General features: G+C 43.8%; 1 protein-coding gene across 1 annotated transcript; it reads right to left on the bottom strand.

Annotated features, from left to right (window-relative positions):
* Positions 1-313: 313 nt before the first annotated feature.
* znf318 (zinc finger protein 318) lies at positions 314-16,781 on the bottom strand. Its single transcript, XM_084735290.1, has 11 exons — positions 16,409-16,781; positions 15,522-15,631; positions 13,288-13,921; positions 11,688-12,900; positions 11,422-11,525; positions 11,232-11,331; positions 10,793-11,115; positions 9,107-9,310; positions 8,850-8,943; positions 8,188-8,306; positions 314-3,377 (listed from the first exon to the last, which is right to left on the bottom strand). Exons 1-11 carry the CDS (start codon positions 16,673-16,675, stop codon positions 618-620), a joined length of 5,928 nt encoding a protein of 1,975 aa, XP_084591416.1. The 5' UTR covers positions 16,676-16,781; the 3' UTR covers positions 314-617.
* Positions 16,782-20,476: the final 3,695 nt, after the last annotated feature.

Here is a 20,476-nt window from a genome sequence, read left to right as displayed (position 1 = left end):
GTGAACATGTGACACACACACCTGAAGAAGTTTGACATTTCAGAAACTCTTCTTCTGTCTTCTGCAGAATCACATGAAAGATGGATATGAAACCCCAATGAATTTATGCTAATGACGAGAATCGTCTGTGGACCGTGACCTTCGCCACATTAGACTTGAAGTTTGTGGACAGCAGAGCACTGGGATGGTTGAACAAGTGGTTTCCAAAATTTTCAAAACTTTTTAGCTTGTGACTCCTTAAAGTGTGTCAATGCTTCTGTGGGTTACAAGCAAAAACTGATTATTTTAGTCATTTCAGAGCCGTTATGCAGGACTACATACGTCCTGGACCCGACTCTGTACGAGACGCACTGGAGTCAAACTAATATCCACCTGAAACATCAAGACTGTGGAGAAGACAAAGAATAAGATGGTTTCACGAAACGTCAAACTGGTCCTTTCACCAGAGGAAAGTCCGTTTTTTAAAAGCTTTAAGTCCGTGAGTGTGAGCGTCTTTCTCACCTCTTCCAGCTGCCTTCAAGTTCACTGAATTATTGATGACAAACTGGTGATCTTCTGAACACACCGGATATATAAGAAACCCCCTTCCCCGAGAGTCTAGTCACACAGTCCAGCTTCTATTCAAAGTTAAAACCAGACTCAAAGTCTAAAGAGGTCATGTCGGAGGGGAGGCCCAGAGTTTCAGGGGTTATCGTCATCTGTGGGTCCCCCTCGCTGGAGGCCCCCTCCTCTGAATGCGACTCAGAGCCAGGATCTGACATGTCCAACCCCTTTGGGTCTGATGCTGCCAAGTCAGAATCTCCTGAAGCCGGCTCAAGCTCTGGCTCGGACTGGTTCTGCTGCTGCTGCCGGGTCTGGTATCTGGTTTGGGATCTAGTTTGACGAACAGGGCGTGGGGCAGGAAGGGTTCTCTTTGTCGGAGTCATCTTGCCTCTAGTTTTGGGGCCGTGTTTGGGCTCAGGTTCATGAGCTGCATCAGGATGGGTCTCTGGATGGAAAGGGGGCTGGATGTCCTTATCTGGTTGGGGTTCAGACTGTGGCTGTGTTTGGATTTCAGGAGTCAGTCTAGACTGGGACTGAGTTTGAGGTGTTAGTTCCAGATTGGGCTGTGGGGCAATCTGGGACTCAGATTTAAGAGTTGAGGTCAGGTTCTGGGGTACACTCTGAGCCTCAGACTGGGCCGGTGGATGGGACAGGGACTGGGTGTCTCGGTCTGGTTGGATTTGTGAAGTCGGTTTGGGCTGGGACTGGCTTTGGGGTGTTTGTCCCAGCTCAGTTTGTGGGGTGATTTGGGACTCAGTTTTAGGAGTTGAAGACTTGTTGTGGGCTACACTCTGAGCCTGAGACTTGGCTGGTGGATTGAGTTTTGGTTGGGTTGTTTGTGAAGTTGTTTCAGGTGTTGGAGCTGGGGTTGATTGCAAAGACCAAACGGATGTGATCTGAATGCCTGGTTCTGGCTGTGTTTTAGAACTTAGGGACTTGTTTGAATCTGTGTGCCGAAATGAACAGAGAGCAGCTGAAGGTTGGGACTGGATAACAGGCCGAGACTGTGGCTTTTGAACCTGCGGGGAAGGAAGTTGGCTTCTACTGGTGCTATTCCCATCAGCTCTGGAGTCTGTTGCTGGTTTGGTGATGGAGGAGGGGCCTGATTGGCCAATGCTGCTGTAGAAGATGTCAAATAAGTCCTGGGCTTTGGCTGCAGCCAGGTTACTCTTTAGTTTCTCAGACTTCTGCGCTCCGTCGCCCTTGGGCATGAAAGGTGGAGGCTTGACAAACACTGTATGAGTCTGCTCACTTTCTGGGACACCAGGAGCTGCTACGTCAGACACCAACTTTACCATTGTTGGTTGTGAAGGTTTAGCCACGGTTGGAGCAGGGGTAGCCTCTGATGGCACAGGTTTGGAAACTGGTGGCGCAGATTTAACCTCAAATGATAGAGGTTTAGAAACTTGCAGTGCAGGTTTAACCTCAAATGGTAGAGGTCCTGACACTATTGGTGGAGGTTTAGCCTCAGTTGATTCTGGTCTAGCAACCACTGGTGCAGGCTTAACTTCAAATGGCCCAGGTTTACCAAGTCGTGGCTCAGGTTTAGCTTCAAGCAGTGCATTTTGGGCATTTAGAGCCTTTGTGAGAGGAGCAGAGAAAATAGGTCCATCGTTTCGAGGAGGCCCCAGTACACTGGTGTTTTGAGGTTTGATGGAGCTGAAGGTATTCATCTGTGCAGGATCAGGGAATCTGAGTGCTTCTCTTGGAGGAGGCCCAATTAAACTAGTGTGTTGGGGTCTCATAGAGAGGAAGGTATTCAGAGGTGCAGGTTTACCCATCATGGCTGTTTTCCGCATGACTGCAGCAGGTGCAGGGAGGTTGGGCCGAATCCTACCACGGTTGGCACCGTTGGATACCCAGGGAGGAGGTGTGTGCTGCTGGCCCACCAGCTTTTGAGAGATTTCCTTAGCAAAGGCCATAGACTTTGCAAAAGAGTCTTCGACTGTGGCTGGTTGCTGCTTCACAGCTGCTTCGTCATCCTTAATGAACTCGGCAGCCACTTTCTCTGCCTCCTTTGCCAGAACGTTCTCTCTCTTCTTCCATGTGAACTTTCCAAACGAAGCAGCCGTCGGTGCTGGTTTGCCAGCTTCAAGGCTCTGCTTGCGGAGCTTTGCCCTCATCGCTGGACTGGGTCCACAGAGGATTTTGGGTGGATCATAGGGCTTTGGCGGAGGTTCAGTCTTGCTGATCTCTAGCTTCCCTGCTGGTTTACCTGGCTCCGCCTTTTTGAAGGCTTCCTTCTCGGCTTTAGGTTTCTCGTCATCTCGCTCTCTGTCATATTTGGGTCTGGAATCTGAATATTTACCATATTTATACTTGTCCTCGTCTTCTCTAGGCCCGTATTTGGGACGATCGTCATATCTATCATTGTCATCCCTGCGATACCGGTACCGATATTCCTCCTCTTTACTATATTTGTGTCTGTCGTCCTCGTCTCTTCTGCTGTATTTATCTCTGTCCTCTTCCTCTCTGGTGTTCCTATATTTATCGTCTTTCTTGCTGTATTTGTACTTTTCATCCTCATCTTTTTTACTGTAACAAGGCCTCTCCTCGTCCAGGCTCTTGGCATCTTTAATATCCTCTTTCTTGCTTGGCTTCTCCTCCTCCTTTTTAATTTTAGATTTTTCTTCCTTCTGATCAGCATCATCCTCTTCCTTCTTTTTCTCCTTGTCCTTTTTCTCCTTTTTATGTTTGGACTTTTCCTCCTTGTCTTTGTTTCCTTTCTCATCGTCCTCATGTTTGCGTTTCTTTCCGCTCGTTTCTGAGGACAGTCCTGCCTGGCGGTCCAGATTCCTCCTCTGTTCATACAGGGGATTCTCGTACATTTGTTTCTGGTGAAGGAGGCATTGAAACAGAAAGACAAGAGTGAGGAAAATTCATCAAGAGCTTCTGCCTGACATACAAACACAGACAGAGGTAGAATCAGTTGAAACACAGCGATGCCCCGACCATTGAGCCACACCGGCCAATACCATTTTTTGTCTTATTACATCAGTGTTTTTGGTCATTTTGATATTAAGCCAAATATCAGACTGATAATACCAAATTCTACCACTAGGTGTCGCAAATGACAAGTCAAAGATACTAAGAGCCCAGGATTGAGACTGGAGCTGCAGGTCAGAGAGTTTTCCACAACACACTCCTACAAATGTTTCAGCATAAAAGCCTTGTTGTTTATGTCCACAGAGGGCTTTTAATTTGAAATGGATACATACATGTTAGTTTGTATGAACAACATAATACTGTAACTTTAACAGGACAAGCAGGAACGGATCAAAACAAGGCCTCTTACTAACGCTACACACAGACCTCGCTAAGACAGCAAACAGATCAACGAGTGATTTGAAAGTTATCAGGCACAGAAACTGAGTTAAATATTGATAAGAGAAATGATGGGTGATTAACTTTCCAGTGACACAGACTAGTGAACTCCTTACCAAGAAGAAACTACTTGACTTCTCCACCGCACCACACACATACACGAGTATTTACCCACAGGTCTATAGCACGAGTTCAGTAATCGATGAGCAAATCACAGGCATAGGGTTCCTTCAGGTTACATGAGAACCGGCTGAAGTTTAGTGCGCCATCGATCAGTTTTTGCAATCAGTGACCAATCGCATATTACTACCAAATATTGGCCGATAACGATCAGCTGCAATCAATCTGGGCATCCCGACTGAGACGTGTACTGCATGTGGTAACATTCATACGTACAAAATACTCGTAGTTCATCTGGATGATGTTGTTTTTGTGCCATGTGGGAGTTCACAGTTTATGTCTCAAAGTGATTCTTACATTACAAATAATTCTGCCATATTTGTGGTGACTGGATATCCAGCAAGTTCTCTTGAACTTAACACCTGAACTGGTCCAAGAACAGGTGAAGCTGATGATGAAGGTTACAGAAACTTGGAAAGTTCAATAAGACTGCAGAGGCTGTGACTTTTCCAAGTTTTCCAAAATGTTTTCCAGCTGTTCTTCGAATGCGGCCTGCTCCGATTCCACTGTCGATTTATGGTCGAGATGAATTATGGAATCATACATGAGCCTGAGAATCTGTTCTTACCAGGAGTTTGACTCTAAAAACTGTTTTCTGAATCACACAGGATCTTGAAGTTGGAAACATGCAAACAGTGGTTCAAACATTGTTCTGCTTCATGACTGGATTTCATATCATTTCATTTAGTCTGTGTGTTAAACTCACATGGTAGAGACTCTCAGCAGAGGTTTTTATTAATTATACTATTCTGATGCAAACAGTGTGGCAGAGAGCCTTCAGAGTTTTACTTGAGTTTTTCTTTAATCTCCAACCCTGCAGCTCCTCTAATTGGAATTTACAGACCAGCAATCAAATTACTACGAATATCAGCCAAAAACAATCGGTGGTCAATCATAGCACCTTGTAGCACCCAATAATGTAATAATTTACTGAAAATGTAATAAAATTTGCACTTAACTCAATCGAAAATGTAATAAAACCCAATAATGTAATAACTTGACCAAAAATGTAATAAAATATTCTGACTGATATTGTAATAACATTTTTACCGATAATGTAATACCTTATTACATTATTGGAGATTTATTACATTTTCAGGTGGGTCTTTTTTTAAAAAAAATGATAATGTAAAACTTGACAGATAATGTAATATAGAGGTCTACATTTTGTGTTTTGAGAATCTAAGACTGTTAAATACACTGACTTTGAAACAAGAGAACATAAACATACTTCGCTCTCCACAGTTTTCCAACAAATCACTATCTCGTGAAAACAACCACAAACCAAGAAAACAAATTTAAGTAACACTTCATTTGACGAGGGTATGCATAAGTATTCATAACACCAACACATATATTTGACATAAATATATCCTCTCATAAATGGTTATTATATCACTTTGAATGACGGGGCGGTATGGCTCAGTGGGTAGAGTGGCCGTCTTGTAACCGTTGCTGGTTCGATCCTGGCCTGCAGAGGTCATGTTGAGGTGTCCCTGAGCAAGACACCGAACCCCTAACCGCTCCTGATGGGTCGTGGTTAACGTCTTGCATGGCAGCTCTTCCGCCATCAGTGTGTGACTGGGTGAATGTGATGTATAATGTAAAGCGTTTTGGGTATAGTTTCAGGTAAAGTAAAGCACTATATAAATACGGACCATTTACCATCTTCCTCTAGCCTATGTCAAGTGATAGTGGTCAGCTGACATACTGTGAGATTTACCTCTATAAGTACAGGTTTAATAAAAATGTCATAAAAATGAAAAAACATAATGACAACTGACTTGGTTATTTTTTAACTTTTGGGGTTATATATATATTTTTGGGGTTTTGGGTTTTGATGTATTAATTCATCTTGGACGCTGGCATCCTGGCCACTAGAGGGCCTGCAAGGGAGAACACGATCAGGGTCTCTTTCAGGTGGTGGCTAGCCAAGAGAGACATTTCTCCCTTTATGTGACCGCTTGGTAAGTGAGTATGCAATGTCAGCATCAATACCTTCAGATTTCTGTGATAACGTTTGATAATATTTGGGTAATGGTAGGCTTTAGACATTTTTTCAATTTTCAATTAAAATAAAATTGAAAAATTATACATTTTATTGACCATGTGACTGCATATTAGCCTAGTTCTTGATGCTAACTTCTTGACACTTTAGCCAAGGCTTGGCTACTTCTATAAATAGCTTAAGACAGGGGTTCCCAACCTTTTTGTCACTGTGGTCTGTTCACAGGTGGTTCGCAGGTGCACAGACCACAAGTTTTATTAATTCATTTATTTTTTCAATCATTATTAATTTTCGAACTTTATAGGCCTAATGGTTTAGGTTAGTTAGCCTATTGTTTCCCACAGGTTTTTTAGGCATCTGTGGCAGTGGGTATTGTCCGACCGGAGATAGACAAGATAATTTAATCTTTATTTAAAGCCTACAGGTTAATCTCATAATATACTTTATGACTGACCACTTTGTCACTTGACATCTTACTGATTAAAAGTGAGACCATTCATGAGACCATTAATGAGTGAGGCCTATATTTATGTCAGGTGTCACGTAATGTGTATGTGGGTGTTAGGAATGCTTATGTTATATCTTTACAAATGAAGTGTCACTGACTTGTTTTCATGAGGTAATGATATGTTGGAAAACTGTGAAGTGAAGAGGTACGTTTAGGGGAGTTACCTGGGGTCTCCAGTGCTGCTCAAAAACTATAAAAGAATTCCAGCTCAGATATATCTGAGATATATATATATATATATATATATATCTCAGATATATCTGAGCTGGAATTCTGGTCACCAAAGGAGGTAAGTCCATCACACACTCAGCAGGACCAGGATGTCCCTGAGTATCTGCATGTGCATATAGCTGTATGGTATATGTCTGCAATTCAGTCATTCTGTTGTTTCAAATCCAGTGTAGGCTATATAACAGTCTTAGATTCTCAAAACACAAAATGTAGAACTATATATTACATTATCTGTCAAGTATTACATTATCATTTTTTTTTTTAAAAAGACCCACCTGAAAATGTAATAAATCTCCAATAATGTAATAAGGTATTACATTATCAGTAAAAATGTTATTACAATATCAGTCAGAATATTTTATTACATTATTGGTCAAGTTATTACATTATTGGGTTTTATTACATTTTTGATTGAGTTAAGTGCAAATTTTATTACATTTTCAGGCGTTATTACATTTTCAGTAAATTATTACATTATTGGGTGCTACACACCTTTAATCTCACCCATCCATTCATTACATGATGGCAACATAATCCACAGACCTTTATTTGTCCACTTTCTACCAAAAAAATATATATCTTCATTCTATGAAATGTGTCTTCACATTGAATCTCCTCGTGAGTCGAGTAGAGAAGCAGCAGAAGTCAGGAACACCACCTTCTTTAAGTGTCACCTGAAAACAACCAACCAGCCATTATGGTTTGTGTTTGGTTGTCTTAGGTATATTTGCAATATATTTTCTAAATGTTGAATTTGCTATCAAGTAAATAAAGATGTTTTCTTAATTATCTTGTGTTTTATGACGATTTGCATGTTTTCTTCAGTTACAGTGTAATTTTAAATGACTATTACGAACTTAAACAAGCTCCACCTGTGGATGAATCTACGATTTTGTGTGTGGATGTTGACAAAAATTAAATATGACATCGCTGTCTTACTGTAGCTGCTGGTTGACAAAGTGCTTCAGTGCTTTCACTTCCACTCTGTGTGGAGACGTTGTAATGCTGTGATAAGACATTTCCTGTTTTTGGAGCTTAAAGGTTTGAACGCTGCAGTTTGTTCTTCCAGGTGAATCTCGAACAGTTGAGGTGTGTCAACACACATTATGCAAATCTATGTATTTCCATAACCACCAGCTGTATTCAAAACATTTCCCAAAGATTCTGTTGTTTCCAAGTCATTCCCGGCCTAGAAAGCCTTTCATCTTTTTCATTTCTAACTTTTTCAGGAATTTCAGTGGGAACCCTGAGAATCACCTGTACAAACACGAGCGGGACCAGAAACAACAGATACACAATAAATTCTACACACAGTAAGTTCCTGCAGTGGAAAACTGAACCAGAACCGTATCCTGAGGTCATGAGGCAGCTTCTGTCTGCCACAGATAAATACCTTGTATTTTTCATTGTGAGCGTGTGTGGTGACATGCTCTTCTGCACAGACTCCATCTCCATAAAACTCTTTACACAGCAAGCAGAAGAATCCTCTGACAGGAACCAAGAACTCCGAACCTGCAGCAAAACACACGTGACGCATTTTAAACCCACAGGTGGCAATAAAATAAACTGTCAATCATGTTTACCTGCTGGATGTGTCCGTGTGCAGAACCTGTCAGGGCAGGAGAGGGTCAGAAAAGGAACACGTCACAATAAAATGTTGAAAAAATAGATGGTGTGTAGATCAGAGGTCTTATTTCAGAGCAGTAACTGATGTAAAAGTGCAAACTGCTCAGTGACAGAACAGACAAAGGTAAAGCACTTTTCCACAGGTTACCGCAGTACGTTACATTTACTGCAGGACGACACATGAGAAACACATGAATTGACATCAGAGGTGTGGACAGGTGTGTCCTCTGTGGTTCCGTGAGTCTTTGTCACTTTGTTAGCACTGTTTTCATTAAGAGACAGAGAGACAGCAGCAGAGATCCACACTGAGCTCCACCTGGAAGCAGAAGACGGCTAACAGCGTTCAGGCACTCAGACACCAGGATCATGGGGAAAAAAGCAGCGTGGCGGCCACTTTTCAGAGAACTGACGAATGTGCGTTACAAGTACCTTTGGCGGGTTTTGTGAGCTTCTCTTCCGACGGTGTGTTCTTGGCAGTTCTGCTGGGAGTGGACGCCCAGGGCCGGTCGTACGGGTCCAGAGTCTGTGGAGAGAAAAGGACGATGAAATGTAAAGGAACAAACACATGAAGGACTGTACAGGTGTAAATATCAAACCCACTGAAAAAACATGTGGTCTTGTTTAGCTGACAAATACGACAAACATGATTTTAAAAGTTGGAGTAAAATATAAAAAGTGTCACAAACCTTTCGGTGTGTTTTGCTGTGCAAGTGCGTGAAAAAATCAAACATAGAACCAGAGGTGATGTTACAGTTTTTACACCAGTGGTTTCCAGCATCATAGTATTCAAATGGGTCCGGAGGCGGGGTCGGAGGCGGAGCCGGGGCGCTGACCGATGGCTTGTCCGGCGTTGCTCTTGATGACGACGATGGTGCCCCTCCTGATGTCTGCTGAGAAACAAAGATGGAGGAGAGTCAACATGGCAGGTGGAAGTCAGGATTCAACTCAGACAAAAACATTCGAGTTCTCTTTAAAACTCGGCTGCACAAAATCTGAAAGTTGAAAAGTTTCTTACCTTCAGTGAACTCCAGCCTCCAAGACGTTAATCAAACGAATCTGCCAGAATCCAGCGGTCGCTTTTATACCGACAGTAACTTCTAATTCACTTTAAAGTTTCGGTTCGATCCCGAAAAAAAAAAAAAATCTAACTTAAACCACAGAACTGTGATGAAATGATTCATATTGAAAAGTGGAAATTCATCAGTTTAAGAACAAAGTTCCTCTTTGTTACTGAAGCTCTGAAGAACAAAGAGACAACCTGGAACATCTAATGACTGAGACCTGAGAATCTGGTCCCTCTGTGAGCTGAACACAACCTTAACGTCCTCTGAAAATAAAAGCACCTGTTGCAAAGAATCAGGTGGTCATGGTTCAAATCAACACGAGGAAGTTTTACTTTGAAAAGTTCAGCAGAAAGAAGAAAAACCTCGACAGCCTGATGCAGCGCCTCAAATACAGGCCGGGTCTACTTTGACTGTTTTATTTTCACTGTTAAGCTGCTATCTATAAAACTCAACACTTCCTGCAAAGATGTTTCAAATTAAAAGCCTTTCAGCGGCTCAAAGGACGCGATCCTTCTCTTTCCTGACAGGCTTTTAATGTGACCAAACTAACATCTGATGAAAACATGACACAGTGCACAGGTCATCACATAAGCCCCGCCTCCTTCTGAATGTCAGCGTTTGAGAATTTACGATAGTTTTTGGGAATCGGAGCGACTGACGTGAAGTTTGAGCCTCAAACACGCTGAACGACTTCAACGTTTGAAATTCTGTCCGACTGTCTGAAGCAAACATTAAAGCACACAGTGACTTCCTGTCACACAGGAACAGCTGAGTCACGCATGGATCAAAGGTCACACTGCGACCTGTTTCTGACGATGGCTGTACATAAAGATGGCCGACATGACAAGTGAAGCCAGAGCATCAGGATGGCCCCCTGGCGGCTGGCTGCAATATAGGTCATAAGCCCCGCCCCCTCCATGTTAGCAGATGGGACATCAAAGTAATGTCAAATAAATGTTTATGTCATGTTCGTTCTTATCAAGCTCAAACTTTAGAAGTCCATCTTTATTTCTGTGGTCTCAGCTGATCCTGATCTGACAAAAACTACAAACCAAAACAAAGTTAAATAAAAGTAGTTCAGATTCATCACAAAGCAGCTGACAGGTGTGACGACAATAATCAGCTTACAGGTGAGCAACAGATGTTGATATTGATATCTGCTCTGTTTCCATCATGAATCTGATAACTGACCTTCATCTGACAGCTGTGATCAACAAAGTTATTGATCTTTCAGTTCAATAAAAAGTCACAGTAATGAGCCCTAGCTATGATTGTGAACTGGTTTACCTGCTGAGCAGGTGTTTGTACCTTCATCGTTGCGCTGCTGGCTGCCTGCCGGCCCTCAGGACTCCCCTCCGCCTCACGTTTCTTCTTCTCTGGTGGCACCAGCGGCAGAGCTTCGTCCTCCTGGTCCTCAGCTGGTTTGCTGGTCCTGCGTGGTCGGTCGGATGGGCTCAGACCGAGGATGAGCGCCACCTTGTCGATCTCGTTGCGTTTCTTCTCGGCGGCCTCATGCTCTTTGCGCAGGTTGGAGATCTGAGTCATGACCTCTTCCTGCAGATGGCTGATCTCCTGCAGCAGAGGGTCTTTGTGACCACCCTTTTCCCGCCGCTTCTTCCTCAAGAGCTCACCTGGAGACATGACAAACATCAGGTGAGACAGGTGAGGACAGGTAAAGAAAGGTTAAAGCAGGTGAAGACAGGTAAACACAGGTGAGAAAAGATGGTGAACATTACATCATCCTCACCTTGTTGTTTTCGTAATCTCTCCAGCTCCTTCATCAGATATTCTTTCTTTTTCATCCTGATGTCTCTCTCCTGCTTCAGCTTCTCTCTCTCTTCCAGAACCTGGACACACAAAAACCATCAGGTTTGGCTCACCTGAGAACACCTGTACTCATCATCGGTCAGGCGTTTGGTGATGGACGAAGGTCAAACCTTTTGTTTCTGGCTCTCGTTGTTCTGCTCCTCAGACTGCCTCCTTTCATGGCTGCTGGCTTTTATTTTGTCACTGTCCTGAACGACTGAACTCTTCAGCACACCTAAGGACACAACAGCCAAACAGCAATCACTGATCCACCTGCACGAACACGAACCTCTCTGAATACTAATGATCATCGTCATCTCATCTCACTCAACTCTTCCTCTAGTCTTTCAAAATAAAAGCTTAAGAGGTGGAATATTCCTTTACAGATCACACTGACCTTTGGCCCCTGGCTCTGGGGCCTCTTTGCTGTAGGCCTGTTTGTAGGGTAGAGTGGGGGGGAACCCGTCAGTGCTGGTCTGGGAGGGCAGGCTCATGTTGGGGGGCGGGTACATGGGTGGCCACTGCTGGTGCATGTAGGGAAGATAGTTTCCGTACTGGCTGTAAGCTGGTGGGGGGAAGTTCGGGTGCATCATGCCGTGGACCTGTGAGGGGGGGTAGGTGGGTATGGGCACCCCAGGGTGAGGGGGGAGGGTGTTGGGGTCTGGGGTTTTCTGTGCCGGTGGCTCTTTGTGCGTCTGCGGCACCGCATCACTCCTCAACTCTTTCACCTCCCTGTCTTTATGAGATTTGGGCGGGGCCGAGTTCGTCCTGTGACCGCCATCGTCACTGCTCCAGCTCCGCCCCCGCCCGTGGCTGCTACTCCTACTGCTGCTACTGCTACTGGAGCTGCCGCTATTGCTCCGCCTCCTGTTGCCCCGGTCATGGTGGCTGCCACCTGAGCTGCCAGAAGAGTAACGCCTGCGGCGTGTGGGTGTCTTCGGGGGCGGCTTGCTCCCATGGAGCCGCTCTTTGGTCCTGGCGGCCATCTTGCTGATCTCAGACACACCCAGGTCCAGGCCGATGGTCTTCAGCAGGTCCTGGATCTTCTCATACTCCTCCAGCGCCTCACGCTCACTCGGCTCCAGTGGCTCCGTCCCCGGTGGAAAGGCGGGGTTCGACAACTGGACCGTGATGTTCTGGTCCGGGCTGATGGTGGGTCGGCTCGCATACCTCACGTCCACCTCCCCCACGTTGGGAGGGGCCTGAAGGTGAGGAGAAGCCCCTGGGAGGAGGCCATATGCTTTCTGTGGGGGGAAGTCTCCATAAAGCGTCTCTTCCGTCACGTCTCCATACAAATCGAGCTCATGGTGTCGGAGCGGCTCGGACACCGGCGGGGGTTTGGGATCCTCAGAGTCTCCATACAGGAACCTCTCTTCGTCGTCAATGTCATCTACCGTCTTCTCCTGAGCCCTGGCTCCAGCCGGTGCCACCCCCCCCAGCAGGTTGAGGATGTCTTTGATGTCGTCGCGTTGAGCCATGTGTGGGTCGGAGCGCAGCTCTGACAGCATGGAGGCCACCATGTGGGGCTCCATGCCTCTAACAGCCGACAGCAGCTGATCAGCCACGCGAGAAATGTTGGAACCCTCCAGAACTCTGGGAGAGTCCGAGCTCTGAAACACACAGAAACAGAGCAGAGTGACGCCTCTGAGCCAAAGTTCCTCTCATCACGCTTTAATGACGTCTGGCTGAGTCACATGATTTACACCTTTGACTTACAGGTCAGGTGAGAACACTGCTGGCCTTATTAAGTCTAAACATAAATATATCATTATTAATTTATCATCAGTTGATCAATGACTACATCTGGTCTAATGATGCAGATCATCACTTACAATGATGCGGGGCATTTTTACATCAGCTGTTAATAATAATAATAATATATGTGTATGTATATTAAAAATCATGTTATTACAAATGAAATTCTGTCACCAAATCAAAACGTGTTACTGAGTCTGTCTAATTTATTTTAAAGACATTTTTACACTTTTACTTTTTACCCTGAGTGACGGCGAATCCTCGGAGTCGTTGCGTTTCTTCAGGATGGATTTTGTCGGCAGACTCAGCATCTCCTCCAGTTCCTTCCTGCGTCGAGCCGTCTCCAACTCTCTGAACTCTTTTCCGGACTTCTCGTCGTGTTTGTCTCCACTGCGGCTGCTTGAGCCCGAGCTGCTGCTCATGCTGCGGCTTCGACTCCTCGGACGGCTCTTACTTCGGCCATGGCTTCGCCCCCGGCTCCTTCCTCTGCTCCGCCCTCTCGACCTTGACCTGGATCTGGACCTGCTGCGGGGGCGACTCTTGCTCCGGCCCCGGCTCTTCGCTCGGCTCCGGTCTGGACTGCGACTCTTGCTCCGGCCTCGGCTCTTCGCCCGGCTCTTGGTCCGGCTCCGGTCTGGGCTGCGACTCTTGCTCCTGCTCCGTCCTCGGCTCTTCGCCCGGCTCTTGGCCCGGCTCCGGTCTGGGCTGCGACTGTGGCTACGTTGACGGCTCTTGCTCCTCGCCCGACTCTTGCTCCGTCCCCGACTCTTGGCCCGGCTCCGGTCTGAACTGCGTCCTCGACTCCTGGCCCGGCTCCGGTCTGGACTGCGGTCTCTGCTCCGGCTCCGCTCATACTCTGGTCGAGGAGGGTAGTCTCTGCGGGGAAAGACCAGCTTTAACTGGACTGGATTTTATAAACATGACATGAAAGACTTCTATGAATGAACGAACAAGATTGTGACCACAGATGAGGGTTGGAACGTAGATCGACTGGAAAATCAAAAGGCGTTTTCACACCTGCCTTGTTCGGTCCGGTTAAAAAGGACCGTGGTCCCTTTGCCCGTTTAGCGTGGTTCGTTTGGGCTAGTGTGAAAGCTGTCAACTGAACCCTGGTGCGGACTGAAGAACTGGACTGAGTCAACCTGGGAAGGTGGGTCTCGGTACGGTTCCAAACGAACTCTGGTGCCGATAGTTTGTGATGTGAAAGCAAACAAACCAAACGCAGGGTTTTATTATAGACGATGTGATTTTGGCACAATTTCAAAAGCTAAACTTGAAGGGGTTTAATGAGTCAATCATGCATCCGATGCATCAGACTTTAAAGTATAATATACGAGTGCAATGGTTCAGACGACCTGTATCACTTAAAAACCGAACATGAATCAGAAACAAATCGATGCAGCACCAGCGTATCGTATCTCATTAGGACGCACGTTTCATTTTTGGCATCTCGGGCCCTGTAACTTCCCTCTCCTGCCTGTACGGCTCTTGCTGGACACCAGCTGCTACGTTCACACAAAACAAGCGCTCCCTCCTCTCTCTCCTGTGTCTCCTTTTCATTAAAGCAGACGGCGCTGAAAACAGTGACAGCAGTGACGTTGTACCGCGTCGCACCACCAAACTTTCAGAACACTCAAGCGCAGAATAAGTCGAATAAGAAAGACGAGAAAAACTGCTGCAAATCATTTATGTAAAACACATCAGACAGCAGAGTACGGAGCCACGAGTCTGACCCACAGAGACGTCATGTGACTGACAGTAAAAAACACGGAGCGTCACTGATCCAAACCACAGAACTCTTCATATGAAACAGAGCAGCTCATCATCTCACTGCAAAAATACTGATATTTCAAACAGTTTTTATTTTTGTTCACAGACTCATAATAAGATGTTAACATGACTGACTAAGACTAAAAACGGTTCCAATGGATGTTTTAAGACCAAGGAAGTCTATGTCGCCCGGATCGGCGTTACAGTGGCCCCACCCCGGAGCCAGGCCCAGGGATGGGGGGTTGGGTCGCTGCCCACGGGTCCTGGCCGGGCTCAGCCTTTAAAGCCAATTATACCTTTAAAATGTTTAAGAGGTAAAATGATGAAGAATATTTTACAGTTTAACGATAAATGTTTTTGTCCAAACTGACACTGAAAGAGGAAACTTTCACTGGGATTTTTAAAAACTCTAAATAAAAAATGCAAACAGAGCAAAATATTTATTAAACCTAAATTAAAAATGGTATATATTAAATAAGACCTATAAAGCCATTATTGTGTTCCTCTGTAACTGAACCTCTTCTGCTGAAAATGTCTCCCCTTTGTGTAAATCTCACTTTATTCATTTTTTTTAATTTAATTTATAACATTTTATATTCATGTATGTTGTCTATATGAGCTGTAATCAGCTGTAATATCAAAATCAGGATATCGCTCAACCAACGTATTGGTCAGGTGGTTTCTTTTTTTTTTTTTTCATGAGTACCTGTCATGATGGCGTGGAGGGGCGGACCCTGACTGTCCAGTCAGCTCGTTGCCAACGGTGATGACAAGGTTGTGGTCCAGGGGAATCGGCCCACGTGGTGACGGAGACCTCTGCAAATAAATATCACAAAAATTCAACAGACGTGTTAACGAGAGACAGTCTCTCCTCTACCCACCTGAACACCTGCTGAATACACCTGGTCCAGAACCACTGACCCAAACTGAGACAGACTGTGATCATCAGATGCCAGTGAGACCATGTTTACATTCAACTGACAGGTTTCAGAGTGGAGTTGTACAGAAAACACTGTGGCAACGTTAAACTGACTGTTATTTTGAACATAGTTCAGTGTAAAGGTTTTATTTAGTCACAGTATGAGACAAGAAGACGCTCAGCCTCCCAGTATATTATTCTTTATTTAAAAAACGAAACATGTAAGACTTTCTTCAGTCGGTCCATCTATCGCCTCCATTCACATGAAATAAAAACCAACTTAAACACATACACTTGACAAATGTTCGGTTTCAAGTCTCTGCAAGTTGATTTTCACGAGTAAAATAAAATAAATGCAACAGGAACAACCCACTGAATTTAGTAGAAACACGAGTGTGCTTCATAAAATCATCAAGTCTCTGCAAGATGCAAAGACATGCAACGTTACAACACAGCAGACAAAACCATGATGATGTAACTTGATAAGGTTTTGAATGTAGTTTGGTGTACAGATGTGATTAATGTTAAATTGACAGATTTTTGAATGTAGTTTGGTGTACGGGTTAATTAAAACGTGGTCATGTTAATCGATCTTGTAAGTGCAGTTTGGTGTACAGATGCTAACATCTGACAACAGTGAAATTCAAACTGTTCTGAGACCGGCTCTCTCTCACCTCTCTCGGCGGACCACCAGCCCAGTATTCTGCACCTCGGTGGCTCCCTGATCCGGGGGAAGGGTACCTCCTGCGCGGCGGGGAGCGGCGATAGGAGTCCGCGGGAACATGGTCGAGATAGCCGGGGTGGTATGGAGGCCTGGGCCGGTTCCTGTCGTCTCTGTAGCCCGGTGCGGGGTAATGAGGCCTCGGAGGCGGTGGACCTCGGCTTCGGCCTTCGAAAGGTGGCGGGTAGCCTCCTCTGGGAGGAGGCCGACCGCGGTACATGTTCTCCGGCACAGAGTGAAGCTGCGGCTCCGGTGAGCAGAACAGGAAGCTGCAGACTCTTTAATCAGTGTTTGGATCAGTTTTTATATGAGCGTGTCTCTGCAGCTCGATCCGCGTCTACAGGACCACAGAGATCCGGTCTTCTTCTACTGACGGAAACAAACACAGTGCGGAGACTGAAGGAGCTGCTGCCCCCTACAGGACCGACAGCACACAACACTGTTCACTCTGCCACACCGGAGCTTTCAGTCACATCTCACGATCTTCCTCATTTTTAATAGACTTTAATAAGTTTTATGTGCTAATATTCATACAGTGTTTGTTCTCATATTACCTACAGATCCAAGAGTACCCTAGAACGTCATCAGTGACCACTACAACCTCCTGAACCACATCTGGAACCTCAAAACTCCTAAAATATTATAGAACCTCCTCAGTGACAGAACAACCCTAGAACCTTTAGATTCTCGGGATAATTAACTCATAAGTGAGAGAAATGAAACTAAATCTCTTCTACAACAGAACAAAATGGGACACAGCCCAGAAGAAGGAAACAGACTGTTCTTAGATATTTTTATTGAATAAAAACTGATTTCAGTACAGTAGAAAAATATTTACATCACTTCTTATTCTCTGTATCCAAACACACAGACTGATGAACATGTGATTCCACAGCAGTGAACATGATCAGATAATCAAACTGTTCAGTAACGGACGATTTTATTGACGACGTCTTCTGTGGCTCCGGCCATGAAACAAGTCTGCAGATCTTCTACTGACGTAAAACACATCACTTAAAAATTACCGTCACAAGTACAAGTACTTCATTCAACATTTAACTTAAAATACAAAAGTACTATCAAAGGTAAAACTACTTGTATAGTTATATATTTTAAACATTTCTGATTGAATTTTGTTGACCTGATTAAATAAATACTGATTTTATCAGCTCTCTGCTCACCTGTCTGTCAGCTGTGATGCAGTTTGAACTGCAGTTTTAAAAATGAAACAGTTTCATGTAGATTTACTCTGAGTACATTCAGAAACGTTCTTCCACAGTACATTTCATCACGCTGATCATCACAATCTTGTTCATTTTAGATTTGACTAATGACTTCAAATATTATCTGTAAAGGAGGAGGAGAAAAACAATATGAATTCTTTGGTTCTTACAAACTTCTTATCAGAAAATGAAACCTCAGAAATTTGCCATAATATTTAAGGAACCACTGGTCAAATAGTATAAAGGAAGGACTCTGTTTGTTGGTATGTTTGTCCTTCATGTATCTTGAGAACCGATCAGCTGCTCATCGTCACACGTGGTGAAACGTATTTCTGAGGATCCGAGGATGTGCTTTGTACAGTTTTAAGCAGTTTGGCCAGAAAGTGGTGCCGTAAACATGAATATGTTTTGGCCTGTAACTTTTGAACCATCAGTCACACACAGCATTTCTCAGGATCCAGACAAAGTTATCGATATGACACATAGCTATTTGCCTCTAGATCAATTTTTGCCAGTTTGGATTTTGTCTAAATCCAAGACTTTTGAGCAATAGATACTGAATTTGGTGCAGAACATCATAAGATCAATCCAGAAAACAATCAGTAGCTCTGAACGAGTCAGTTCACTTGAGTCCATACAGATGAAATCAGTCCTCACTGTGGTTTCAGTCACTCAGAGTAAAGGGACACTTCAACAACCCTCCAGGATTTTGGGAGCTTGTGTTTGGGATTGAAGCCTAAAATGCCTGATTGCACAGCAGCTTTTCTAAATAAAATAAATAAATAAATTGTGACACGTTTGTAGGCATTTTTTGCTATTAAATTGCAAGTAAAAGTTGTGATTTTTTTGTTTAATTCAATAAAAATCAAAGGCAACTTGTTCCAGAAATAAAAAAAATATATATACATATATAAAAATAATAATAAAAGATAAAGCCACTCTGTTCTTAGAGTTGTCAGTAACATTACCAAAAACACTCCTGGGTTCTGTCATTATTTATTTCTTTTAATGATCCTTCATGCTCCTTTTGTGCACCAATAAAATTTGTACCTTGATTAGATCTGATTGTTTCCGTAGCAACTCTGACATAGAAATCTGTGTACTTCATGGATGCAGTTAGTTTCCAAACCATCAGCCACCTAATGATGAATTTTACATAAGACAAATGATGATTACACCCCTCCACTTCACATTAGTCTGACCTGACTTTATCTAAAATCACACGATCCACTTTTTTTTTTCTCCTACTTTAGACAGCAAACATCTACAAAAAACAGTTCCTGTTTACGTGAACATTTCTGAGAATGATCTGTGGGACTCTTTGGGTACAATGAAGGGATCTGAGTGGGAGGAGCTTTGTGCTCAGAACATCACTGGATAAAAAAATAACTTCAACCAGAGGTTCTTGGTGTTCAGATCCTTCTGTTCCACTCAACTACACACACCAGCGAGGGCGAATCCTGGCCTGGAACCTTGTATGATGCACATGATGATGCTGCTGGTACGAGCGTTTTGGCTCGACTATATAAATCATTGTGTCATTTTTCTAAGCAAAATGCCAAACATTCCTGAGGTCCAGTGTTGTTTACCTTTATTTGCCACATATGTTAAACTGCATTTCTTTTGTTTTTAGATTGTTGTTGAACAAAACATCTGAACAAACCACCTTTGGGTCTGGAAAACTTTAACAGACGTTTTTTCATGATTTTGACAATTTGAGAAACTGTGATTTATTAAATCATCATTAGATGCAGCCTTAATTTAGTGCTCAAGTTAAAGCGCCTCATACACACAATGTTTGCAGTAGTGAACCATCAGGATACCAACAGTTCGCAACCTGCAGCTTCGAGATGGAGAACAAGTTCAGAGAACTGAAAAACTTAAAAAACAAACAAACAAAAAACTTTCATTTGTTAAATACAAAATGATTCTACCTTTTTACCCAACTGAAAACTAAAAGAAAAAAAAACAATCTAATAATGAATGAAACATTTCATTAAACTGGTCACAGCCCAAAAACATTGCCTCCATTTAATGGCTAAAAAAAAAGGCCCCCAAGAACTAACGTGGTCAGAACGGGAAACTGAACCTGGACCCCAGAACTCGAGCAGCTCTGAAATCTCCAGACTGATGGATTTTGGCTGATTTTGTCCGTTGGGATTGAAAATAAGCTGCTTTATTACCTGATCTTGAAGACCTGACTCGTCAAAAATGTCTTGGTATAGACAAACAGAGGTGGAGGATCAGGGATGTTAGAAATCCACTATTCTGACAGGTCTTAAAGTACAGAACAATCTCAGCTACATCCTTTAGGAATCAACTAACAATGATGTATTCTGAGTAGTTTGCCCCACGACGAGGCTGGAGGCTGTTAATGAAGGCTTGTTTTCTGCCTCGGCAGAAATAGATGCATTTTTAAATGTGTTATTATCGTTGTGGACGAGTCTGTGAACAAACCGACGTGTCTGATGTTTCTGCAGTGTTCAGTTCACCTGCTCACACCTCGAGTCATCCTGAGCTCCATCATGGCTGGAACCTGCAGAGAAAACAAAGACTCACCTGGTTGGCTCCGACAGGTACAAGACAGTGTGGAAACTTAAGTAGTGCTGGGCGATAAAAACAGTAATTAGCTCAAAACTACTAGACTACAGAGAAGACACTACAACAGGTTCAAAGTTGAACTGAGAGATGACGGCCAGATCAGAAAAGAGACATAAAACAAACCCAGCTGACCTTGTCTGTGGTTATTACCCCCGTCAAGGAGTTTAACGTCTGTGCAGTAAGACAACAAAAAACTA

Source organism: Lutjanus erythropterus, chromosome 14 (assembly GCF_056507025.1).
Source record: "Lutjanus erythropterus isolate fLutEry1 chromosome 14, fLutEry1.hap2, whole genome shotgun sequence".
Taxonomy (NCBI): Eukaryota; Metazoa; Chordata; class Actinopteri; order Lutjaniformes; family Lutjanidae; genus Lutjanus; species Lutjanus erythropterus.
This window is presented reverse-complemented; position numbering and strand designations above follow the sequence as displayed.

Bases quoted from the DNA above. Each gene is read 5' to 3' on its own strand.
- znf318 (XM_084735290.1), bottom strand. From the start codon at position 16,675: ATGTACCGCGGTCGGCCTCCTCCCAGAGGAGGCTACCCGCCACCTTTC. The intron at 12,901-13,287 runs GTAAAAAGTAAA...TGTGTGTTTCAG, and splicing joins AGGATTCGCCGTCACTCAGG to AGCTCGGACTCTCCCAGAGT. The intron at 8,307-8,849 runs GTACTTGTAACG...GTTTTGCTGCAG, and splicing joins GCTCACAAAACCCGCCAAAG to GTTCGGAGTTCTTGGTTCCT.